The sequence below is a fragment of the Polyodon spathula genome, chromosome 15 (assembly GCF_017654505.1).
Source record: "Polyodon spathula isolate WHYD16114869_AA chromosome 15, ASM1765450v1, whole genome shotgun sequence".
Classification (NCBI taxonomy): domain Eukaryota; kingdom Metazoa; phylum Chordata; class Actinopteri; order Acipenseriformes; family Polyodontidae; genus Polyodon; species Polyodon spathula.
The window spans coordinates 34,503,280-34,527,588 of NC_054548.1; the positions used below are offsets into that span (position 1 = coordinate 34,503,280).

Sequence of the window (24,309 nt, forward strand, 5' to 3'; positions counted from 1 at the left end):
CTCCAAACCACGGTTGTACTGTAGGTACTAAACAGTTTATTTAGTTTTACTTGTTCTGTGATTTAAGTTTTGACAGGTTGTAATTTTTAAAGAAGAGATATTGTACGTAATAAGTGTTGTTGTTAGCGTATTGTTTTTGTTTTTTAAGATGCACGAAAAGATCCCATTGACATATTTGCTATTGGTTTTGAAGAAATGGTGGAGCTGAATGCTGGCAATATTGTCAATGCAAGGTAAGTAAATGTTTCCCCTTTTTTAATGTTGTTTGTTGGGATCGATGAATATTTTAAGCAACATAAGATGTCATTGAAGTCTTATAAAAATGGCAAACTTTTCTCATTAAGGTACCACAGTTAAGCAATAGACTATTCCTGTTTAACTCTGCTTCATTTTATAAGAATGGAAATAGGGTTAGCCCTCCACTGTGCTCAGATGATCATTTGAATTGTAATCTGGGAGGTTAACTCAGTCCAATGACAGTGACAATTCCACTGTGTTGTGTTTATTTAAATCACTGGGTAACATTAACACTTTTACATCAGCAGCGTGTAAAAACAACTATTTAGATCATTTTACTTGGATGTTAATTATGATAACAGAGGTGTTAATAAGATCTATGTTAGAGCAACCCTTTTTATGTATTTATTTTATTTTGCAATTTTTAAAAGGCAGAAAAAGATTAATGTGAACAGACAATAAGACAGGTTATGTCGGGCACTACCTGCTGTAGTATTCTAGTTTTTTAGGTGTTCTCGCTGAATGGTTCATTCTTTTAAACAGTATTTAAGAAGTCAGTGTTTTTCAGCACTACCAACCAGAAGCTCTGGGCAGCTGAACTGCAGAAGACTATTTCCAGGGACAACAAGTATGTGCTGCTGGCCTCCGAGCAGCTCGTGGGCGTTTGTCTGTTTGTCTTTATCAGACCCCAGCACGCTCCATATATCAGGTCAGTGCATCCGCTGGTGTTTGCAGGTCTGTCTAGTGATAACAACCACCAGTTTATCAGGAAAACATGAATATTTTTTACATGTTTTGGGATTTCAACAGGACAATCAAATTCTGTTTTACACTAAAATATAACTTCTTCAGTCACTTTAATACATTCTGCCTCAGTTTTCTTAGCCTTTCCTGCACTCTGAAAATAGAAGGGGGCGGTCCAATTTGTTTACATTTCACCAATGGTATTTAGGCTGAATCCTTTCCCACTATACCACTTGCACAAGTTTTAAAACCATGTGTAATCTCCCTGGTGATGTTCATTAAACAGACAGAAAAATAAGTTGATGGATGCTTAGTAACTTGTTTATTTGTATGTCTTCTGTTTCAGGGATGTTGCCGTAGATACTGTAAAGACAGGTATGGGAGGAGCCACTGGCAATAAGGGAGCTGTAGCTATCCGCATGTTGTTCCATTCAACCAGCATATGCTTTCTATGTTCACACTTTGCTGCTGGGCAGTCTCAGGTCAAAGAGAGGAATGAGGATTACAACGAAATTTCACGGAAGCTGAGCTTTCCAATGGTTTGTATTGCTTTGACAATAACACAAAGCATTTTCATTGTACATAGCAGAGAGTCGCATTACAATAAAAGTCTCTTAGAAATATGTGTGGAAATGATGTACATATCCGCATCAATGAACTGTGTAATATTGTATGAAAGGCCTACCTCTTTCCATTTGGGAGGCACCTGTGTTTATTTGTTATTTTTTTCTGTTCAGGGGAGGCTGCTGTATTCCCATGATTATATATTTTGGTGTGGAGATTTTAATTATCGTATCGACCTTCCAAATGAAGAGGTGAAGGAGCTCATCCGCCAGCAGAACTGGGATACTCTTACTACAGGAGACCAACTGGTTAATCAAAAGAATGCTGGGCAGGTAGCCTGCTGTACATTGTATATCCCTGTAGAACTACTGCCGCAACAGTGCTTACTCATTATAAACGAATACAAGTAGAAATGAAACACTTGAGCCAGAGACGGAGTGGCAGTTATAGCACGTTAGCTGTGTTTCATATTTGTAGTGTTTCAAATCGTATTCTGTACTAACGTAGAATAAACATTTTAAATGCAGCTTTCTTTATAATGCATCTGCTGCTGACAGAATAATGTGTATAATTAAAATTTTTGGACAAAGTAAACAGGAAGTTCTTGGAAAGGATTGTTAAAACCTTAATTTGATACCTTTCTCCAGATTTTTAAAGGATTTCTGGAAGGCAAAATAGATTTCCCCCCGACATACAAATATGACCTTTTCTCTGATGACTACGACACAAGTGAAAAGTGCCGAACTCCTGCCTGGACAGACCGCATTCTTTGGAAAAGAAGAAAATGGCCTTTTGATAAATCTGGTAAGAAAAGCTCTTGGAATCGAAACCGAGAAAAAAGTAAATATGTTGTAGGGCATCTGTTCTTAACTTGAATATAAAGAATGAATATAAAGAATCCCAATTTGTGTGGGTCAATATTTCTTCCTGTCAAGTGTCTCTATTTTTGTTTTACTATCTCACCAGCTGAGGACTTGAATCTACTCAATGCAAGTTTTGATGAAGAGGACAAGTTAAGCTATACATGGACACCTGGAAGACTGTTATATTATGGAAGAGCAGAATTAAAAACATCTGATCACAGGTATGGTAATTTTGTTTGCACATAAACAGAATGAGCACAAAGTTAGTTTATAAAGAATACATGTTGTGACCAAAACATTTGAAAAACTTTGGATTTATTATAGATTGTACAGACTTAAAGTAATTGTAGCTAACAAAATAGTTCTATAAACTGTCTTCAATTCATTATTTCAAATGTGCTGTTTTTAAAGAAACACACGTTATAGCAAGCATGCATTTTCATTTAGAACATAAGAACATAAGAAAGTTTACAAACGAGAGGAGGCCATTCGGCCCATCTTGCTCGTTTGGTTGTTAGTAGCTTATTGATCCCAAAATCTCATCAAGCAGCTTCTTGAAGGATCCCAGGGTGTCAGCTTCAACAACATTACTGGGGAATTGATTCCAGACCCTCACAATTCTCTGTGTAAAAAAGTGTCTCCTATTTTCTGTTCTGAATGCCCCTTTTTCTAAACTCCATTTGTGACCCCTGGCCCTTGTTTCTTTTTTCAGGCTGAAAAAGTCCCTTGGGTCGACACTGTCAATACCTTTTAGAATTTTGAATGCTTGAATTAGGTCGCCACGTAGTCTTCTTTGTTCAAGACTGAACAGATTCAATTCTTTTAGCCTGTCTGCATATGACATGCCTTTTAAGCCCGGAATAATTCTGGTCGCTCTACTTTGCACTCTTTCTAGAGCAGCAATATCTTTTTCATAGCGAGGTGACCAGAACTGCACACAATATTCAAGATGAGGTCTTACAAGTGCATTGTACAGTTTTAACATTACTTCCCTTGATTTAAATTCAACACTTTTCACAATGTATCCGAGCATCTTGTTAGCCTTTTTTATAGCTTCCCCACATTGCCTAGATGAAGACATTTCTGAGTCAACAAAAACTCCTAGGTCTTTTTCATAGATTCCTTCTCCAATTTCAATGTCTCCCATATGATATTTATAATGTACATTTTTATTTCCTGCGTGCAGTACCTTACACTTTTCTCTATTAAATGTCATTTGCCATGTGTCTGCCCAGTTCTGAATCTTGTCTAGATCATTTTGAATGACCTTTGCTGCTGCAACAGTGTTTGCTACCATGATATCTCGTATAACACAAGGTTAAAGAAATCTATGAGATTATCCCTGGCACTCACTGGCTTCTTCCCTGGCAAGAACTAAACAACTGCTTCCCCTATTCACTGACACACTTTAAGCCCGTAACGTGTTTTGCCCGAGAAGGCACTTCTGAGGTGAAATGACCCAGGAAGTGCATCTGCAAACAGATAACCCAAGAAACTGAGAGAGCTGATGTGAACTGCAACGCCAATTAAGTAGATCACTATATCAAATTTCGACAATCACACGTGTTGAAATCATGTACAGAAGTAGGTGGTAATAACTTGAAATTACATTAAGCGACAGTATATTGAACATTTTCTTGTTCGTCATGAGCAGTTTGAAATATGAGGTTATTTGTATGTTTTTGATAAGGTCAGGATTTTGAAAATTTAACATTAAACTTTCTGTCCATTGGTCCACACCTACTGTACTGTACTTCATTGGTTTAGTTTAATTTCCTGTTGGATCAAATTATAGCATGTAGTATTTCGTTTTAGAAGATGGCCTTCTATAGTGACCTGATCTTCAGCGTGTGACACTTGTTGAGGAAACATTTTGTGTTTCAGTAGTAATCTGTAACCAACCCGTTTCTAGTCGAACACCATCCATCATGCAGAAGATGCAGGACATGTTAACTGAACTGCATATTGCATGATCCTCTATTGTGGAGAACAGCATGCCCTACTTCACCAGTTGTATGGAATTATTTTGTTGGCTACAATGAATGTAATACTTTTAGTTCTACAAGGTGTTGTAAGGTTAATTCAGTCATACCCAAAGTATGAATAACAATGTAATTGGTAATCATTTTGATAACTTCAGTATTTGATACCATTTTTGGCTTGATTTCAGACCAGTGGTTGCAGTTATAGATATAGATGTCCTTGAAGTTGACCCAGAGGCTCGTCAAAGAGTATACAAAGAGGTCTTTGCAGTGCAGGGACCACCAGATGGCACTGTATTGGTTTCACTGAGCTGTTCTACCCCTGAAGAGCTTTGCTTTGATGATGATTTAATTGACCATCTCCTTCAACAGTTTGCTGCATATGGTGAAGTAATACTTATAAGGTAAAAGGGTTACTTTTTTTTGATGATTTGTTGTTTTCAGTAATGCGACCGTATAATAAATAATGCACCTTTTCTGACAATTTTGTGATAAAGATTTTGAAACTGGCTCTTCTGTAAGTTCTTTTCTGGAAGGAATAAATATTTTCTTCAGGAATAAAAAGAAGCCTGCCAGCCAATAATGGGTTTTATCTCATCAGCACTGAGCTTTTAGTTGCAACAGCAAAGTACTAAAATCCTAACCTGATAAACTGTTTTAAACTCAAGTAGTGTAAAGGGGTTTTTTCTTCTTGGCTTCTAGAAGTTCTAGAATATAGCAGTTTTTGGAAAAGATTTATAGAAAGTCATGGATAGTTACTGTAAGAGTCATTTATTGAGCATACTCATACTAGGGACACAGTCAGGATTTACATTATGTTGTCATAAAAAATACATTTGTTTGTGTTTTCATTTAGGTTTGTAGATGAAAAAATGTGGTTGACATTTTTAGAAGGCAGTTCTGCACTAGAAGCACTAAGCTTAAGTGGAATCAATGTAAGTATTACGTTTATCGTAACATAACAAGTTTAGTTAAAATGTCAGTGTCAAAATGAATGATACCAGAATATGTTGTTTGTTTGATTATAGTAGTGTTTATTGCTATGGTACTGTTTAGTACTTTTAGACATCTTTAATTTAAGAACTATAGTTGTTATCCCAAACTGCAGATTAAAACTAAACGCAACCTGCAAAAGTTTTTAATTTAGATGTTGGTTTGTGCAGATACTTGGGAGAACCATCAACGTTACCTTGAAAAGCCCTGACTGGGCTACCAGTTTAGAGGAAGAGCTGCACCTGGAGAGAATCGCTGTAGGAGTACCGGCCTCAGCTAGCTCCACTCTCCTGGGAGAAGATGCAGAGGTTGCTGCAGACTATGACATGGAGGGTATGTTGTGCTTTTTGTTTTTAGAGAGTTAATTCTGTTGTTCAGTTATCACCTAAAGCCTTCGATTACTTGTAAAGCTGGGGTGATGAAACCGACTTTTAGATTTCAACCAACACAATCCAAAATAGACTATTACATTTAGTTTTTAGCTAACTTAAACATATCTGAAATCAAAATGCCAAAAAGATTTGTTTTAATCATATAAAATGTTAACGCACCAGATTCAGCTACTTTTTCTACCAGATGTCCATCTTGGATTTGAGTTATGCCCTTGTGACAAAGTGCCCCCCCCTGTGTATATTATCTGTTATGTTGCGTGTGGTTTGTTAAATGTTGGTGTATAGTCATTGGTACAGGGGATATAAAGGGGCCTGTAACATGAGTGTTTAAAATGTATATTTGTATTTAGGCACGGGATTGTACATCACTTCACGTACATTTAAAGTAGTTAATATGTGAGCACGAGGTTGCACATAATTAATTCACGTGCTGGGATTCAAGGGAATAATTAATTAGTAATTGAATCCCAGCACAACAGTATATATAGATGCACGTTTTCACATACTCGCAGTTGGGTGTTCGGTGAGTGGAGAACAAGAGAGAGAGTAGGAGAGTTAAAATATCAATTGCTATTACGTGCTGGTGGGACCAGCACGATACTTGTTTATTTATCTGCTCACCGTGTTTGTTAGTGTGTCTATCCGTGCACCGTGTTTTTGTTAAGTATAGTCCGTTTTTGTTTGTCTGTTTATTTTGGCGTAAAGTGTCGTTTCCTGTTGTTTTCTGTTTGTATAAACCTTTTATTTTGTAATAAACCGGCGCAGGCAAGCGCCATCATCATTTCATTTTATCCGTCCTGTTTTGTGTATTCATTTCCTGGTTCTGATGCCGCCCACTTCGGCCATCTCTGTGACACGTGGTGTCCTGCGTGGGATAACAGCACCTTCAAGCGTCAGACCAGGAGAGGTGTTTTGTCAAAAAAAAAAAAAAAAAAAAAACACAACAGCAACAAAAATAAATAAATAAATAAATAAAACATGGAAGGCTGGGACTGGAGAGATGGCTGCCAGGACCTGGAGGAGTTCCTCAGTGGTCTGGAGGACCAGGGCTGGTTCCTTGCCTGTGGGGAGTTCGGGCACCCGGTGGTGCGCTGCCCCTACCAGGAAGGAGAGGAGGAACTGGCGTAGGAGAGGAAGGTGAGGAGGTGGCAGAGAAGGGGAAAGGGGAAGAGGAACGCAGAGATCCCACCGCTGTCTCCAGAGCTGTCTGCAAGTGACAGAGAGCCGCGCCAATCCCCTGCAAGTGAGGGAGCCCCGCCAGGAGACTACATGCCACTCCCATCTCCACCGCCAGGAGACTACACGCCTCCGCCACCTCCACCGGCAGGCGCAGAGCAGCAGGAGCTTCCTCTGCCTCTGTCACCTCCACCGGCAGGCGCAGAGCAGCAGGAGCTTCCTCTGCCTCCGTCACCTCCACCGGCAGGCGCAGAGCAGCAGGAGCTGCCTCTGCCTCCAACCACCTCCATGGGCAGGTGCAGAGCAGCAGGAGCTGCCTCTTCCTCTGCCACCTCCACCGGCAGGAGCAGAGCAGCAGGAGCTGCCTCTGCCTCCACCACCTTCACTGGCAGGAGACTACACGCCTCCGCCACCTCCATCGGCAGGAGCAGAGCAGCAGGAGCTGCCTCTGCCTCCTCCACCAGCAGAGGGTGAATGCCTGCTGGGTCCCTGTCTACCAGCAGAGGGTGAATGCCTGCTGGGTCCCTGTCCACCAGCAGAGGGTGAATGCCTGCTGGGTCCCCGTCCACCAGCAGAGGGTAAATGCCTGCTGGGTCCCCGTCCAGCAGCAGAGGGTGAATGCCTGCTGGGTCCCCGTCCAGCAGCAGACGGTGAATGCCTGCTGGGTCCCCGTCCACCAGCAGAGGGTGAATGCCTGCTGGTATCACTTCCCCCACCATCACAAGGAGAGGAGCTGGAGCTGCCTCTGCCTCCACCTCCATCAGGGGGAGAGGAGCAGAAGCTGCCTCTCCCTGCACCAGAAGGACCAGGACTAGATGCTGGCAGTCCTCAGCAGCCCTTGTATAGGCTGCTGAGGGAAGCACCGGCCGCAGTGGGAGAAGAGAACCCCGCCCCCAGGCCTGAGTGGCCGAGAAGAGGGCCAACACCCGCACCCCAGCTTGTCCTGCCCTTTGCCCAAGGATGCCTGCCTCGCTTTGCCCAAGGATGCCTGCCTCGCTTTGCCCAAGGATGCCTGCCTCGCTTTGCCCAAGGATGCCTGCCTCGCTTTGCCCAAGGATGCCTGCCTCGCTTTGCCCAAGGATGCCTGCCTCGCTTTGCCCAAGGATGCCTGCCTCGCTTTGCCCAAGGATGCCTGCCTCGCTTTGCCCAAGGATGCCTGCCTCGCTTTGCCCAAGGATGCCTGCCTCGCTTTGCCCAAGGATGCCTGCCTCGCTTTGCCCAAGGATGCCTGCCTCGCTTCGCCCAAGGATGCCTGCCTCGCTTCGCCCAAGGATGCCTGCCACGCTTCGCCCAAGGATGCCTGCCTCGCTTCGCCCAAGGATGCCTGCCTCGCTTCGCCCAAGGATGCCTGCCACGCTTCGCCCAAGGATGCCTGCCACGCTTCGCCCAAGGATGCCTGCCACGCTTCGCCCAAGGATGCCTGCCTCGCTTCGCCCAAGGATGCCTGCCACGCTTCGCCCAAGGATGCCTGCCACGCTTCGCCCAAGGATGCCTCTGCATTGCCTGGGGTTGCCCGCCTATCCGCATCGCCTGGGTTTGCCCGCCGCAACGCATCGCCGGGGGCTGCCTGTTGCTCCGCATCGCAGCAGGAATTACTGTGGCCACAACCCCACCAAGGGGAGCTGCCGGCCACAAAGAAGGGGGAGAAGGTCTGAAGACCACCAATATTTTTTTACTCCTAAATTTAATATTTGTTGTCAATTTTTACCACTTCCAAACTGCTTCAGATGATGATATTTTCTAAAATAACAGTTGTTAAAGGGAAATACCACAAGAAATGTCAAAATATGAGTATTGTGATTGTTATTTATGTTTACAGGAGCATTTATACTTAAAAAAAAGTGCAGAAAGATTGTGCTTCATTGATTTAGTATTCAGTTATATTACGACAACCAAAAAACTGCAAAGTTCATTAGCAGCACATAGCAGAACCAGACCCTTTGTTTGTCCACCCTAGTAAAACACTTTTTTTATCAATTACAATACATGTACAGTACACTTACTGTAGCATTCTGTGAGTGACTCTTCTGAGAGTTTAGCGTAACATATTACCATCTGTAACAGAGTCAGGAGTCCTGTACATAAAAGGGGGCAGGGGATAGCCCTGCTGTAAAATGTGTTTGTTTTGTATTATGATTTATTTATTGTATTGATGGTGTAGCCATGTTTTGTTATTGTTTTATTTTGCTACTTAGTCTGGCCTGGGTCCTGGAGGCGCTGCAGTCCCATCACTACCACCACGTGTGACAGGGTAGCCGAGTGGTGATGTCAGGCCAGAAGCAGGAACAAAAACAAAGACACAAGTGCTGCAGGGCAAAAGGCGCTGCGGCGCCGTTTATTCAAACAAAAATGAAATAAAAAGTTTTTACAAAAAACACACTGCTCACAGAGCAAAATAAAGGTTTTAAATAAAAACACAAACACAAAACCGAATAGGTCAGGCTCTGCAAATTGCTGTCACTATTCCTATTCTATTCTATTATTTTCTTTTCGTTTAGTTTCACTTTCAGTCTCATTCTCGTTCCTCCTCCAAATACCCACCCGGCTTTTATGAAGGTGACCATTTCCCGATTGGCAATAAACAATTAATTAATAGTGAGAAGGCCACCTTCTGCAAAAGTTATTATTTTTTTTTTTTTTTTATACCAAGCTGTACAAAAACAGAACATTCAGCTACGCCGTCAAAACAGTAACAAAACAACACGGCTACAATATGCAATAAATAAATCATAATACATAACAAATACATTTTACAGTGGGGCTTTGCCCTGCCCCCTTTTATGTACTGGGCTCCTGGTCCTATTACACCATCTTATGCTTCAACAGTATGTATTTTGAAGCAAATGTAAAAGGTTTCTTATTCGGTGTATTTGCAGTTTAATGCTCCAGTTGCAACACCTGGATGCGTTTAGGTCTTTCCTGTCCTAAGTATACTCTCCCTACTCATTTTTATGTAATTCAGTTTTTTTTTTTTCTGCTGCTGTACATCAGTGTTTTGTTTTTCTTTACTGGTTAAAATCTGTCCTTTGTCTCTGAACTACTGTTTTACATTTCTGTAGTTACTGCAGGGTGTCAGACTAATGGTTTAGCTTGTAAATAATGCAAAGTAACAAACACAGCAGTGCCCCGTAATGATGAAATGGCTAGTTTTAGAGCCGTTGAGAGGCTTGTACAATAATGCTGATGTTGAAGTACCAAAACAACCAGCTGAATCTGGGGGCTTTTATTGTGAGTCTATGGGATGAATTCAAATCTGCAAGAACAATGGCTAGCAGGCAGAACTGAAACTTAGTATAAAGTATCCCTTTAAAGCTATAAGCCATGTTAAAATTGCATCATGAAAACCTTGTTACAGGAGAGGTGGATGACTACACCGCTGAAGAAGAAGAGATTCTTACTCAGCACCTGCAGCCAGGCTCGAGTGCAGGCCCTGGTGCCTCACCGGGTTCTTCCCCACGGACAAGCCCCTGCTCCTCCCCTACAATGCCAGACATGGCTCCTCCCAGCCTCCCTATCAGACCAAGTCGTGCCCCTCCACGGACTGCTGGTCCACCTGAAGGTACAGTACCTCCTTATAGTAGCATGGTCATAATAACTTCCTTGTTTGGATTGGGAGTCATAATTGTAGCCTACAAAGAACAACTGCTTGTTTCCTGGTTGCCAGTACCAGAAGTCATAACTACAAAGTATATACTAATTTCTGTTTAGAAAGAGTATTCTTGCAATATGAAATATTTATAATGGTTTGTGTTCTTCTTCTGTTAGGGTCTCCAGTGGAATTTCAGAGAGAATCATCTCAAGGACTTGAGCCCAAACGCCCCCCTCCCCCACGACCTACCGCTCCACCTGCACGCCCCGCACCCCCGCAAAGACCGCCTCCTCCATCAGGTAAAGAGAAAACAAATCTAATGTAGCCTGGCTATTAAATATAACCAAAAACAGCAACACTGAGTAGAACTACTGTCATAATTCTAAAATCGCAAAAAGATGATGTTATCAAATCTAGTGAAGAAGAAACAACCACAAGTTCTGTCCTAGCAAGTAAGCATTGATAAGTGTTGCGTTTGCGTTCCTACCAAGTCAGAGTTATATCTGTTATAGTTTAGATATAACCCTAGGCTATACTATGTGGTAGTCCAACCACGACTGGTGTCATGCATCCCAAGTCAAGGCCAACTACCACATGGTGGCACCTTCATCAAGAGGGCACTACCTCTATTAGAAAACAATTTTAATTCATTATTTTAATTAAAGACTTGTGTGTTTTAAAACAGTGTGTTTTTCCAGTGAGCTCACATTAGAAAAACATGCAACTGCAAACAGGTCAAATGTCTTGTCCTGTTTCCCATCATTTTGTCCAGCTGTTGTCCCTTTCATTTTGCATGTCTTACTGCCTGCTCCTCTTGTCTTATGGACAACCAAACTGTTTTACAACGGCAATCAGAAAGAATTTTTAAGAAAATTCTGACTTCACAAAATCATTTAGAAAATGTGTTTTGCATGGCATTGAAGAAGCCACTTGACTGCTCATCTCCTAGTTGCATCTACCTACCAGTGAAACTGGGATGCTACAGTCCCCAGCAAGAAATGGCATGTAGCATTGTAGTTTGAGAATACATCAATACATTGAATGGGTTTGATTTTCTTGATTTTGTGTATATTGTAATGCACTCAAAAAGGTTATTTCCCCGTATCATGTGTTTTTTCATATTCACTAATTCAAAATGTGTATGAAAAATCTCTACTGCTACCTCACTTTTGATTAATGAAACCAGTGGAGTCAGCTGTATGAAAATTGAATAATCTGCCTCAACAAAACTATTAACTTTGAATTCTGTTTGCTTTCACTTTTCTTGCTACTTGTATGTGTGTAAAGGAGCTAGGAGTCCTGCAGCACCTAGAAAAGAATTTGGAGGTACATTTTATCTGTTGTACAAGCTGGTGTGCCTGTGTTTCAGATGCGGTAGTTTTACAGCATTAAAGCTCATAATTTTTCCCAGATACTGTTTCATCGCTAGCACATTATTTCATTGTAGTTCCCCACTGGAGCATTTGCAAACAATCTGAGGGTGGATGTTGTTGTTTCTAAGCATTTTTTTTTTTTTTTTACTTGACATGCCTAAAATCTGTTTCTGCACACACAAGGGGTTTGCTGAAAAATAATCAGTTTCCCATTAGTCATGCATTTTAGGAATTGAACATCTTTTAAATATGTAACAGTGTATCTGTCTCCAGCAAATCTAAGTACATAAGTTTAGACCTGATTAGAACTTAGTTTGGACACCTCAATGAACCCATTTGCTGCATGAATGGTGTATAGTAGGTGGCTCTTCCTCTGAGCTTAGCTTCGTGTTACTGTCCTTAAAAAAACAGTAATGTTTTCTCAAGCATACGTCTTTTGTTAAAGGATATCAAGGCCTACGTTTTCAGATTTCCTTTTTACTATGGTCCCGGTTGTCCCGGTTTGAATATTAAAATGGTAAGTCCCTGTGACAAAGTGGCTGCTGATAATGAACAGGTGCAGAGGTGATGCAGTGCAGGAATAATTACAGACCGACAGTTGTAATCCGGTTTGGAAAAAGGACACTTTATTTGTAATCCTGGTCTGGCAACCAAATAAGCTCCGGTAATACACAGCAATGTGTTAAACATGGAGAACAGTAACAGGGATTGTAGCTTTAAATAGAAAAGACAAGTTATCTGCTCCACAGTAATACTTGCCACGGTCACCCATCCTGCTGTGTGCAGTAGCACTCGTGGTTGGTGATAACAGTTTATTGTTTTTCGTGACAGGTTAGTGCAATGTTGATCCGGCTTTGTGCTGGCCCAAGGCGACAGCTTCGGATTCGTGTTTAGCCATCTAGTGATACACAAACACAGACAGTTACTTAAACAGAATCAAACAAACAAACAAAAACACTCATGTTTATTTGTAGTACGCTTTTCTCTGCGTCTCACACGCTCTTTCCAGTTTATAACACAAACCAAGCAAAGGAAAAGATTTGTGCCAGCTCGTCCAAAGACTTCCCCTTTCGCTACTTAGCGCCTTCACAGGTCGGGAGGGAGATTTGCAACCAGAACTCATATTTCTGTCACATATCCCACGCTCAGAGTGGAGCCAAAGGCTGAATCTATCTTTCCCATTACTCCCCCCTCCCAGGAAAAATAATCCACATTTTAATGGTCTTTCCCAGCATGGTGTACCACGTGGTACATGAAAGGTTGCAACGCCAGATACCACAGACTTATCCGGGCATTGCTGTCCTTCATTGTGCTTAACCACTTGAGTGGGGCATGGTCTGTGACAAGATCAAACGAATGCCCCAGCAGATGGTATCGTAAAGAGTAAGTAGCCCATTTAATGGCCAAGCACTCCTTTTCGACTATGGAGTAGTTGCACTCCTGATGTACAGTATTGGGTGTTCTACGCCATCTACCTTTTGAGACAAGACAGCACCCAAACCTACATCTGATGCATCAATGTGGAAGATGAATCTTTTGGTGAAATCTGGTGTGATAAGAGTGACAGAGTAACACTCTCAAGGCATTTGAGTATTTGGCCCATAGTAGTTTATTTCCACTATAAACAAGACAGATTTGTTTAAACAGAAACATTTCTAGTGCTCTCCATGTTTGCTTAAAATGCTCCAGTGAGCTAGATGAGTGGTGATGGTGGTGGGGTTGTATGTGCTTCATTTTTTATTTAAATAACATTTTCTTCATGCTTGTAGGTGCCAGTGTTGCCCAGTGAATGTCTTGATCTTTGTCTTTACTTGCATTCTGAATGTACACTGAGGAATAGATATATAAAAATATCAATGCTGTGTAGTGTGCATGTATATTGTATCGATCTATCATATTGTATCTATCTATCTATCCATCCACAATGGAACGTTGTATATTCAACTGATACATAACCACCCTGATCAATTAACAGCCTCACTAAATAAATATTAAAAGTAGGCTTCGGGAGTAATGGCATTGGCAGCAAATGCAGCTTACGAGATGGAAACAGAATGAAAGCGTTATAGCAATCAGCCTTTTGGTGCGTTCCCCTCAGAGAGGTGGGCTGTGTGCGTGTGTCAGTCAGCTGTGTGTAGCAGTGACGTTTCAATGCACCAGTTGAGAAAGCTTTGTGTTTTACTGTCTTTTTGTACAATTTGTTTATATGATGGAGTGCACAGTTGCAGATATTGGCAGCGTGTTAAACGCAGTGCTTAATGACCATTTGTTTAAAATAGCTGAAGCAATATTTAGTGGAGTACACTTAAGTGCCAAAAAAATGTGAAAACTGGTCAGTTTGTTGTGTTACAACCTGAAATCGATGCATTTAAATTATTTTTTTCCCCCTTTGTTTTACACAACCTACTCAACACTTTCAATGTGTGAAAAACTGGGGGGGGGGGGGGTGAAAAAACAAATAAATTAAAAATAAAAACCTGAAAAGTCTTCATTAGGTAAGTATTCACCCCCTTTGTTGTGACACTCCTAAATAAGCTCAGGTGTTACCATTTGCCTTCAGAATTCACACAATAAGTTAAATGGAGTCCATCTGTGCACAACAAAAGTGGTTCCCATGATTTCAGAAAAAATACACCTGTCTCTGTAAGGTCCCATAGTTGGGTAGTGCATTCAAAACAAAGATACTACCATGAAGACCAAGGAGCCTTCAAAACAACTCTGAGATAAAGTTGTGGAAAGGCACAGATCAGGGGAGGGGTATAAAAAGATTTCAAAGGTAGTGAATATCCCTTGGAGCACAGTCAAGTCAATCATTAAGAAGTGGAAGGTATACGGCACCACCCAGAATCTGAGCAGCCAGGTAAGAAGGGCATTGGTCAGAGAAGCGACCAAGAGGCCAATGACAACTGTGAAAGACCTACAGCATTCTATGGCTGAGATAGGAGAAACTGTCCATGTGTCAACAAACCCTCAGATACTCCACAAATCTGGTCTGTATGGAAGAGTGGCAAGAAGGAAGCTATTTTTGAAAAAAGCCCATGTAAAATTTGCAAAAAGGCATGTGGGAGACGTTGAAAAAAGATGTGGCAAAAGATTCTGTGGTCCGATGAAACAGAAATTGAACTATTTGGCCTAAATGCAAAGCGTTATGTCTGGCGCAAACACAACACAGCGCATCACCCAAAGAACACCATCCCTAATGTGAAGCATGGTGGTGGCAGCATTATGTTATGGGGATGTTTCTCATTGACAAGATCTGGGGCATTTGTCAGGACAGAAGGGAAAATGAATGGAGCAGCGTACAGAGAAGTCCTTGAGGAAAACCTGGTGCCCTCTGCAAGAAAGCTGAAACTGGGACCGAAGTTCACCTTTCAGCATGACAACGACCCAAAGCCCACAGCCAAAGCTACACTGGAGTGGCTAAGGAACAAAAAGGTAAATGTCCTTGAGTGGCCCAGTCAGAGCCCGACCTAAATCCAATCAAAAATTTGTGGCATGACTTGAAGATTGCAGTCCATCAACGCTCCCCTAGGAACTTGACAGAGCTTGAACAGTTTTGTAAGGAAGAATGGTCAAAAAATGCCAAATCTAGGGGTGCAAAGTTGGTAGAGACCTATCCCAACAGACTCACAGCTGTAATTGCTGCCAAAGGTGCTTCCACCAAGTATTAACTCAGGGAGGTGGAGACTTATCCAATTATGATCTTTCAGTTTTGTATTTTTAATATATATTTTTTTTTTCTCAATAAAAACTTTTTTCCCCTTTACAGTGTGGAGTATGTGTATGGTGTGTAGATGGTGTGTGGAAAAAAAATCCTCATTTAAGCGTGAAACTGAGGCACTGACAAAACAAAATGTGAAAAAAGTTCAAGGGGGTGTTGACTTTCTATAGGCTCTGTGTATGTATAAACTGAATTCACTGTCATGTTTGTGGAACCATTCATGGACAATCTTAGCCTTGTGGCATGTGGCATTATCCTGCTGAAAAAATCCATTAGCAGATGGATACACTGCTGCCATGAAGGGATGCACCTGATTGGCAATGATGTTCAGATATCCTGTGGCATTCAAACGTTGCTCCACTTTTATCAAGGGGCCCAATGTGTGCCATGAAAACACACCCCACACCATCACACCATCACCACCAGCCTGCAATGTTGACATGTGGCATGATGGATGCATGTACATGCGGTTTTTTCCATACCCTAGTCCTCCCATCAGCGTGAAACAGCATGAACCGGGATTCATCAGACGGGGCAATGTTTTTCCAATCCTCCAGTGTTCAGTGTTTTCGTTCCTTAGCCCACTGCAACAGTGGTTTCTTGTGTTTTGCTGAAAGAAGTGGAACTCTGTTAGGTCGTCGGCTGCCATACCCCATTCGTGTCAAGATACCACAAGTTGTTTATTCTTTTATGGGTCTTTCGGCACTAATGTTGTACTGGACTGTCAGTTGACTAACTGTAGTCTGTTGCTCTGCACAATTCATGTCAGCCTCCTTTGGCCTCTTTCATCAATGCGCCATTTTCGACCACTGTCCTGCCGTTGGCTGGATGTCCTTTGGGTGGTGGACCATCCTGGATACACACGCGAAACTGTTGAGAGTGAAAAACACTGCAATGTTGCAGTTCATGACACGCTCAAACTGGCGCGCCTGGCAGCTACTACCATACCCCGTTCAAAGGCACTTAAATCTTTTGTCTTGACCATTTACCCTCTGAATGGCACACATACATAATCCATGTCTCAATGTTGTCAAGACTTAAAAATCCTTCTATAACCTGTCTCCCCTTCGTCTACAATGATTGAAATGGATTTAACAGGTTACATCAATAAGGGATCAAAGCTTTCACCTAGATTCATCTCGTCAGTCTATTTCATGGAAAGAGCATGTGTTGTGTTCCTAATGTTTTGTACTCTCAGTGTATATATAAACATGCAAGGGGCAGATTTACCCCTTAGGTTATAATTATATTATATTTTAATCAGAGTAGATATTCTTGAAAGAACACAGTGAAAATTGATGTACTGTTTGTCATGAAGGTTACATCTATCAATCTTGTGGAGAAAAAAAGGGCTGTGACATTTTTCTGGTGTTAGCTTTACTGGTTTTCTTTTCTTGCCAATCACAATTCTTTTTTCTTTTTGCTCTAAGGCTTGGGAGCTCCACCCAGTCCTGGATTAGCTAGAGGTAATATTTGGGATCTTTCTTGCAAGTGCTTTGGGGTATGTGAGGTCCTCAGAGTCACTATCATTTAGACCTGTGTTTTGATTATTTGCTGTCTGACATGTCTAATTATTGACTCAAGCAGTTACTTGGAACTGGACAAATAGCAACATATTTTTAATGGGTAGTTAAGTTGCTAATTAGTTTTAAATAATAACTGCAGTAGCTAATTAATTGAAATTGTTAGGCAATACATTATTTTTGTTTGCATTTTGGGGACATAAGCAGTATATTTTAAACCTGTTTGACACATACTACGGTAGTCAAGTGTACGTTTCCCCATACAAAATGACGTGATGGCTGATCTTGTCAATAGTGTAACAGCTCATTACTGTGCACATGTTTATGCTAGTAGATTGGATTGTGTCTCTCTGTTTTACTGTCACATCCTGTTGAAATACTGCTTTACAAATAGCAATAGTCTTTAGTTCCGGTAGATATGTACAAATGTACTAGATCTTGTGGTAGTAAAAAACACTAGTGAAAATCAATTGTTTTTGAATTCTGCTTATGCAATGCCTTATCTTCTGTACCCATATTTCTCATGCAAGGGTTTGCAGTATCACCTGTACATGGGTTTGTACATAATGTTGGAGCAAAATAGATTTTTTTAAACCATGTGTAATTAGGCAAATGCAGATGTGTGAAAATCTGGAAAATTCTGTGTATCTCAATTTTAAAGTTAAAAAACAAAGAACCAAAAGATTTTGTAATCACTTTGAATTCAGTTATCACGTGATTAAGAAGCAAGACAGTGGATTGTAAAGCCTTGGTTATCATGATGTCAAACAGCAGTTTTATGACTAGAAAAAAAATATATAAAAATCCCTGAAGTAGGACCTATAAACTGTATTACAAAGAGAGTTTGCATTCATTGCTATATTAAAGAGTAAGCAGCCGGGTACAGGTATATTATTTAAACGTGGGGATGTGTAACTCTATTTTACAAGGTACATTTCTTTAAAAGCACTTAGCATTTTAAAATAAATGGAATGTAACTGTGCCTAATTCTTCTGTTAATGCTGCAAAGCACCCAAAAGCCCAGGATTAGCGAGAAAGGATGTTGGAGGTAAGTCAAGTTGGTCGGTTTTAAGGTTAAATAATTCTCAAGAGTGAAATACACGTTTATTTCTTTTGTTAGAATTTATTTTGAAATACAGCTTTAGGGATATATTCATATGTTAATTGCAGCACACTTCTTTCTAGGCTATACTTTATGAATGTAGAATCAAATTGCATCTGCTTTTTTTACTTACATAATGTATTGCCATTATTTATTTCACTTGTAAAATGGTTTGTTTATAATGAAAGTTAGTTTAAGCAGGGCAGTGTTTTAGAAAGAAATATACAAAAGTATATTGTTTTACATTTCAGGTCGAGGTCAAACACTTTCTCTAGCTGGACAAGGAGCCGCGGGAGCACTAAAACCAGTAAGTATCTTGTGACGGGTATAGTGGAAAAACTGTTAGGGTATTGCGTGTGTGCATGTGTGTGTGTGTGTGTGTGTGTGTGTGTTACTTGAATACATTTTTTTGGCTGAAGGTGCAATAACCTTAAAAATATTTTCTACCTATCTTTTAACATTATAACATTCCCACAAGTCCAGTGCTGTTGATATTTTATTTTTCCAGACTTTATTTTCTCTTTTAAATCAGTTAAAGCCCATTTTTAGAAATACTAAGAGTCAAGTCGTGGAAGACACTGGAGAGTCAAGTCATGTTAGTTTCTTTAGTATTTTTAAGTTCAGTATAATTTAGTGTTTTAATGTAATCATTTTGGAGGACAAATTTATCCCGCCCATTTATAATAACATTATAAGTTTGGAAGTACCGGGTTTTCTCTCCATTTCATTGTACTGCCTAGTTTCCTATGGATAGCATGGAAAGTGAGTGTAAATGTAGGTTCACACTCGGCATATGATTCAGAGGGACGCTACGAACGGACACAGGCTGTAGTTCACACTGAGTTAGTTCATTCTGATTGGTTTAAAAAAGACAACACTCTTCTGGAGGTTGGGGGAGTCATGCACACGGCCGCATTTAACTTCTACACTGTATAACAGCAGTGCCTGTTTTTATAAACAGCTGATCCAAAAAATTTTTTAAAAATTATTGTATAAAATCACTGACATTCGCTCAGAATTTTTTGAGCTGGCTCCATCAATTTAACCATCCTGTTTTCAGTAGTCACTGCTTGGAGACACACATCAAAAAAATTTAAATTCCTGAGTTGTTAGTTTTCATTCTGATTATTTATCTGTTTATTTATGGTACCGTACATGCTTCATTATTAGTTGTTTAGACATGTTCCGCTACATCTATACAAGTGTGATTTACTTCAAATAATAAACGGTAAATTGTATTTTACTTCTAAAATTCTAAAGGAAAGAGAAAGGCGTGTGATTGATTGAGCAAGTGACGTCGCCAACTCTTCCGCAGCATCTACGATTTGAACGCAAGATGGCGCATTCGTAGCGTCTGTCTGAACCGTATCCCCAGTGTGAACCAACCTTAAAACTCCAGTGTGGTACTATTGCATGTAACACAGAAAGCAAACTTGCCTTGGCAGGAAAAATGGGCTTTGTACGAATCAAGGGGGTTGAGCCACAGATGTATATTTTTAGAGCATTCTACAGCATTGGCTAATCATCCTGGATTGCATTAGCTTCCTACCCATGGTAAATGTAGTCCAAGTGGATTCCCTGGTATTATAAAATTATTAAAAATCCAGCTGTCTTATTTCGGTGGGGGATAGGTTAATCAAATCAGCCCGAGAGTGAGGATAGTATTTAGTTATGCATTTGAGAAGTAACAGGGTTCTTTTTTTTATTATTCCTTGGATATAAACGTTTAAATTAAATTAAGTTTAATTAAATTAAATATATTCTATGTTGCCATAGCAACTGAAAGCTACATGTATATTGGAAAAAAAAAATCCTTGTAATCTTCATGTACATATGTATGTTTGTGTAAAAAATACATTCCTGTAATATACATGTTCCTACATCATGACACTCCCTGCTGGGCAGCTACATTTAACAAACCACCGCCATTATCACTCTCCCCACAAGCACAGCACAACAGAGAAGAAATAATACATCTAACATAAAGATGTGAACGGTTAACCAAACAATGGCGAGAACTCAGAAACAGTGAAGGTCAGACAAATAACAGAAGCATTTAAAGAGACATTATAAAAGAACAAGAAAGGACAAAAACTATTTATTGTTAATCTGTAAGACTTGAAACAGGTGGAAAACTGACAATATCGAAATGTCATATTCACTTTTCTATGCCTTAAGAATCATAGCATGTATTAAACAAATACATGCTGCCCTAAACCAACTCAAGACATATATTATTGTGTGACAATATATTCTATTATACTATTTATAATACTGTAAAGCCATAAATATTTGCAAGCCTATTATGAGTTTTTCGCATATGAAAAAAATCTCAAACATTTTTGGCAGAAATATCAAATTCCACTAACAATACTTACCTGGTATTTTGCAACAGGCCGCCAACATTTCTGGAACAGAATAGGTTTTATGGGTGTGATTTACCAAATATTTTGATCGCAAATATTTTTGGCTTTACAGAATGCACAAAATGTTTCTCTACTATGTTGTTTCTTTTACAGACTCTGCCTCCTCGCGCCGGTGTTATTAGTGTACCACCACATCCCAGACCACACGGGCTTAGACTGACACCAGAAATCCAAAGCAAACCTGCAGAGCTTCCATTAGGTACACATGTACACGAGATGAACTGTACTGCTAGCACTGTGTGTTACATAACAGGCTGTACAGCACTGTGTTCTTTTTTCATTGTATTGCACAGGTCACAGATTGTTAAATGTTACATTTTCTAACTTTGTTTAATGTAAAACAAGCTGCCTGCCTTCATTTTATCTGAAACGTTTTATTTGTGTTTTATTTATGTACAGTATATCCTTAATTAGAGCTACAGTGTATATATGAAACTATTTCAGGAGTATGGTGGTATAACGTTAAACCAGGTAATATACCAAACAGCAGTTTATGTATGACCTACAAAGAGAGTTGTGAATAGTACAGTAGATGACATTGAGATTTAATTGTTTCAGTTTGTATGATGTATGTACATTAAAGTCAACGCATTGTCAAAAGCTGTCTGTGCAAGCTGCTTTATAAAAGCTATAGGTGTTGAAAATTCAACAGATTCCACATTTTTTCCTGTAGTTAGAGAGAAGAATAAGCTAAAACTAGCAAAATATTTAGCAAAATAAAACCATTACAATAGATGTGAATACTTTTTAGAATTCACAAAATACGTCAGGCAACTTTGGAATGAAATGCAGTTTCTACCCTGATATTTAGTAATCTGTATTGGAGTTTAACTAAATTTTTGTTAAATCCTACTATTAATGGTTTAATTCAATTATACATTTATTATTTCAATGTTCTAAATCTCACAAGCATTATAAATAAATGTTCATACACTAATGAGCTATACAACAGTTAACTGATTTTTGGAGAAAAAACATTATGAATATATATATATATATATCTTTTTATTTAGGCCCTCCTCTGCTACCTGAGCCAATGAAGCCTCAAATGGCTTCTCCTCTGCAACCCATGCAACCCCCACCTTCTTCAAGAACCCTCCCAGAGCCCATGGTACCTGTGATGTCCCACCCTGCTGCTCAGGGGGCCCCAGCACAGATCCTAGAGCCCCCCCCAATGGCTCCTCCTCGCAGCAGGTCAGCCCATGCCATCCCACAGCCTGGCTCTGTGCAAGATGTAAGTAGTTCTTGAGTGTTGTTAAAACATCATACTGGTAGACCTTGTAGTATTCTTGTTCTTGTGGTATTATAATACAAATACAATCAAATTGTTCTTTAGCCCATGGTTCCTATATTGTAACGAGGACCGTAGCCAGTGCTATGAGTGAATGATTAACTATGTTAAAACTGTTGGCATTGTATTCGAGAAAACACTTAACGTAGAGGGACTGGTACACAAGAAACTGCCCAATAAAGTTTATAAGAGTTCTGCTCAACTTTTTTTAGGGAATTTAGGATTATAGTGCAACATAGTATATAAGTAAATTTCAATAGACAAGGGTCCATACTGATGCACATTTCCTCTGTTTATTCCATATACAGGTATTTATATTTTCTAAATTGTAGCATCCTAGCTTGAAGTTAATTGAATTGTGCCCTTTGCCAGAACATGACTCTGTTTATTCGTTATTCATAGGGCATACCCCCTGGCACAGATTATTGGAGTAGCATATACAAAGGTGCTTGGCTAAACAGGGTTGTACTAACAAACTGCACAAGTGTATTTTAAACAGTAACCCAACATACATAGAACCAAACCACTTCCTATTGCAACACAATGTCCTTTTTTTTGAGGCTTTACCAAATGTGTTTGACTTATTAGAAGTCCCTAGTATGTTTCTACTGTATTTGTTGTGATGAATTGTTTATGAGATCCTGCAGATTTTTGCTTCTTTTTTAACCTTCCTATTGATCTCTTTCCTTTGTCCTGATTTCTGTCTCTCACAAGCAGGAGCAACCGTCAGGTTGACAGGTATTTGATCTTCATATTAAGTATACTGTGGAAGTAATTTTGATGTATGAAATGTTTTTCTTCATACATTGACATCTCTTTCATACTTTTTGTTCTTTCACTTTTCCATCACTTTTAAATAAATGTGAACGTGTTCATTCTGTCTTGCAGTATAATGTTGTTCCTAGTGCAGCGGTTCTCAACCTGGGGTGGCGGATCAAATCCAAGCATTCTAATAATACCGGACTCGATCCTTTTGCACATAGGAAACAAACTATACAGGCAAACTGACTAGGAAGTAAACATTTTGCATGTAGTTTATTTAATACATATTCTGAGGAAACAAGTAGAGCAAAAAACTAAATATGTCCCTGGGAACTTCATTAGGGTTACCAGACATCCTGGGAAAGCTGGGTTTGGGTCAGTTTTCAGCCTTCATTTTAAATCGCCCCCATTTTGCTGTTGTATTTTTGATTTATTTTTAAGTACAAAACTGTATCCGTGTGCTCAGCAAGTTAATAGCAGTGTAATTTATTAGGTTGTGTGAGCGCCATTCAAAAGTAAAATAGAAAATTGCTTAGATTATGTGTTTAATCATTTTGATGATGTGTATATCACGTTTAAATGGTAATAGCTGATCTATTTTTTAATCTGATTTTTAACATTTAAGATGTTTTGACTAGATGAGAATAGAATGATCTATTTTTTAATTTGACTTTTTATATTGAACATGTTTTGACTAGATGGCAATAGAAAGATAATAATGAGTTGTTATGATCTGCAATAAATACACAATGATTTTTTTTTTTTTTTTTTTAAACTATTATTGCTTCAGAGTTGCTAAAAGAGTCAAAAATGTCCTATTTTTCGCTCTGGAGATCTGATAACTATAAACTACATAGACAGAGCGAGAAGTGTGGCCAATCGCTAAAATCCAAGCCAAACTGGACAAAACTTACAAAAATAGTAAAATATATTTAGTCTTTTCAAATTACTTTGTTTGCTGTCCACAGTAGGAAAACAGTGCAGTATTGCATAACTGAGTACTGCACTATTCTGCTACTGTAGACATTCAACAAATGTATTAATTAAATTAGCGAAGTGCTCCCCCCATTCCCAGTGCTTTCTTCCACAGGAATATGTAAGAATCTAAAACATGCTATTAAAAACTAAAGCAATACTTCAATAGCTGCCATCTTTCAAGATACCTTGCAGGAAATTGTAAACATCCGGTTCACAGACCATATAAATGAGCCGAGTGCACTTGCAAACTGTATTGTGAACACAAACTAACTCTGTCCTGAAAAAAATGGAAAAGGACCAAAACAAAAACTAACTTTAGCTTGCATCTAAATAAACTGTTACTACCATGATTTTTGCCGGCACTAAGGCAGCTGATTCTGCTGCTGCCAGAAGCTGCGCAAAACAAGTTATAACTATAACCACTCATTTCTCTTTCTCTAAACTTAGTAAATTAAATACAAGTATCTATTTTTTCTTCAGTCTGTTGTTAAACTACTGGCAGCAGTCTTTTGGGAGCGGCTTACAGGCAGTAGACTTTGTACTGGTAATAGGAAACCCCAAAAAGTAGATTTTCTACTGGTTTTAATCACAAT

General features: G+C 39.7%; 1 protein-coding gene across 10 annotated transcripts in view; it reads left to right on the plus strand.

Moving 5' to 3' along the window:
• LOC121327628 (synaptojanin-1-like) overlaps positions 1 to 24,309 on the plus strand; it is a 77,748-nt gene that overhangs the window by 49,640 nt on the left and 3,799 nt on the right. For 4 of the 10 annotated variants that reach the window (XM_041271744.1, XM_041271742.1, XM_041271745.1 and 1 more), the window contains 17 exons: positions 149 to 233; positions 806 to 946; positions 1,328 to 1,520; positions 1,719 to 1,877; positions 2,193 to 2,349; positions 2,512 to 2,629; positions 4,579 to 4,794; positions 5,247 to 5,325; positions 5,554 to 5,716; positions 10,307 to 10,510; positions 10,717 to 10,839; positions 11,828 to 11,866; positions 17,065 to 17,100; positions 18,167 to 18,205; positions 18,511 to 18,566; positions 20,779 to 20,884; positions 21,699 to 21,919. In XM_041271744.1, coding sequence (XP_041127678.1) covers positions 149 to 233; positions 806 to 946; positions 1,328 to 1,520; positions 1,719 to 1,877; positions 2,193 to 2,349; positions 2,512 to 2,629; positions 4,579 to 4,794; positions 5,247 to 5,325; positions 5,554 to 5,716; positions 10,307 to 10,510; positions 10,717 to 10,839; positions 11,828 to 11,866; positions 17,065 to 17,100; positions 18,167 to 18,205; positions 18,511 to 18,566; positions 20,779 to 20,884; positions 21,699 to 21,919 — 2,135 coding nt within the window. Of the gene's footprint in view, positions 1 to 148; positions 234 to 805; positions 947 to 1,327; positions 1,521 to 1,718; positions 1,878 to 2,192; positions 2,350 to 2,511; positions 2,630 to 4,578; positions 4,795 to 5,246; positions 5,326 to 5,553; positions 5,717 to 10,306; positions 10,511 to 10,716; positions 10,840 to 11,827; positions 11,867 to 17,064; positions 17,101 to 18,166; positions 18,206 to 18,510; positions 18,567 to 20,778; positions 20,885 to 21,698; positions 21,920 to 22,690; positions 22,715 to 24,309 lie in introns of all 10 variants that reach the window. The other 6 variants (XM_041271750.1, XM_041271751.1, XM_041271746.1 and 3 more) reach the window with 6 other exon arrangements.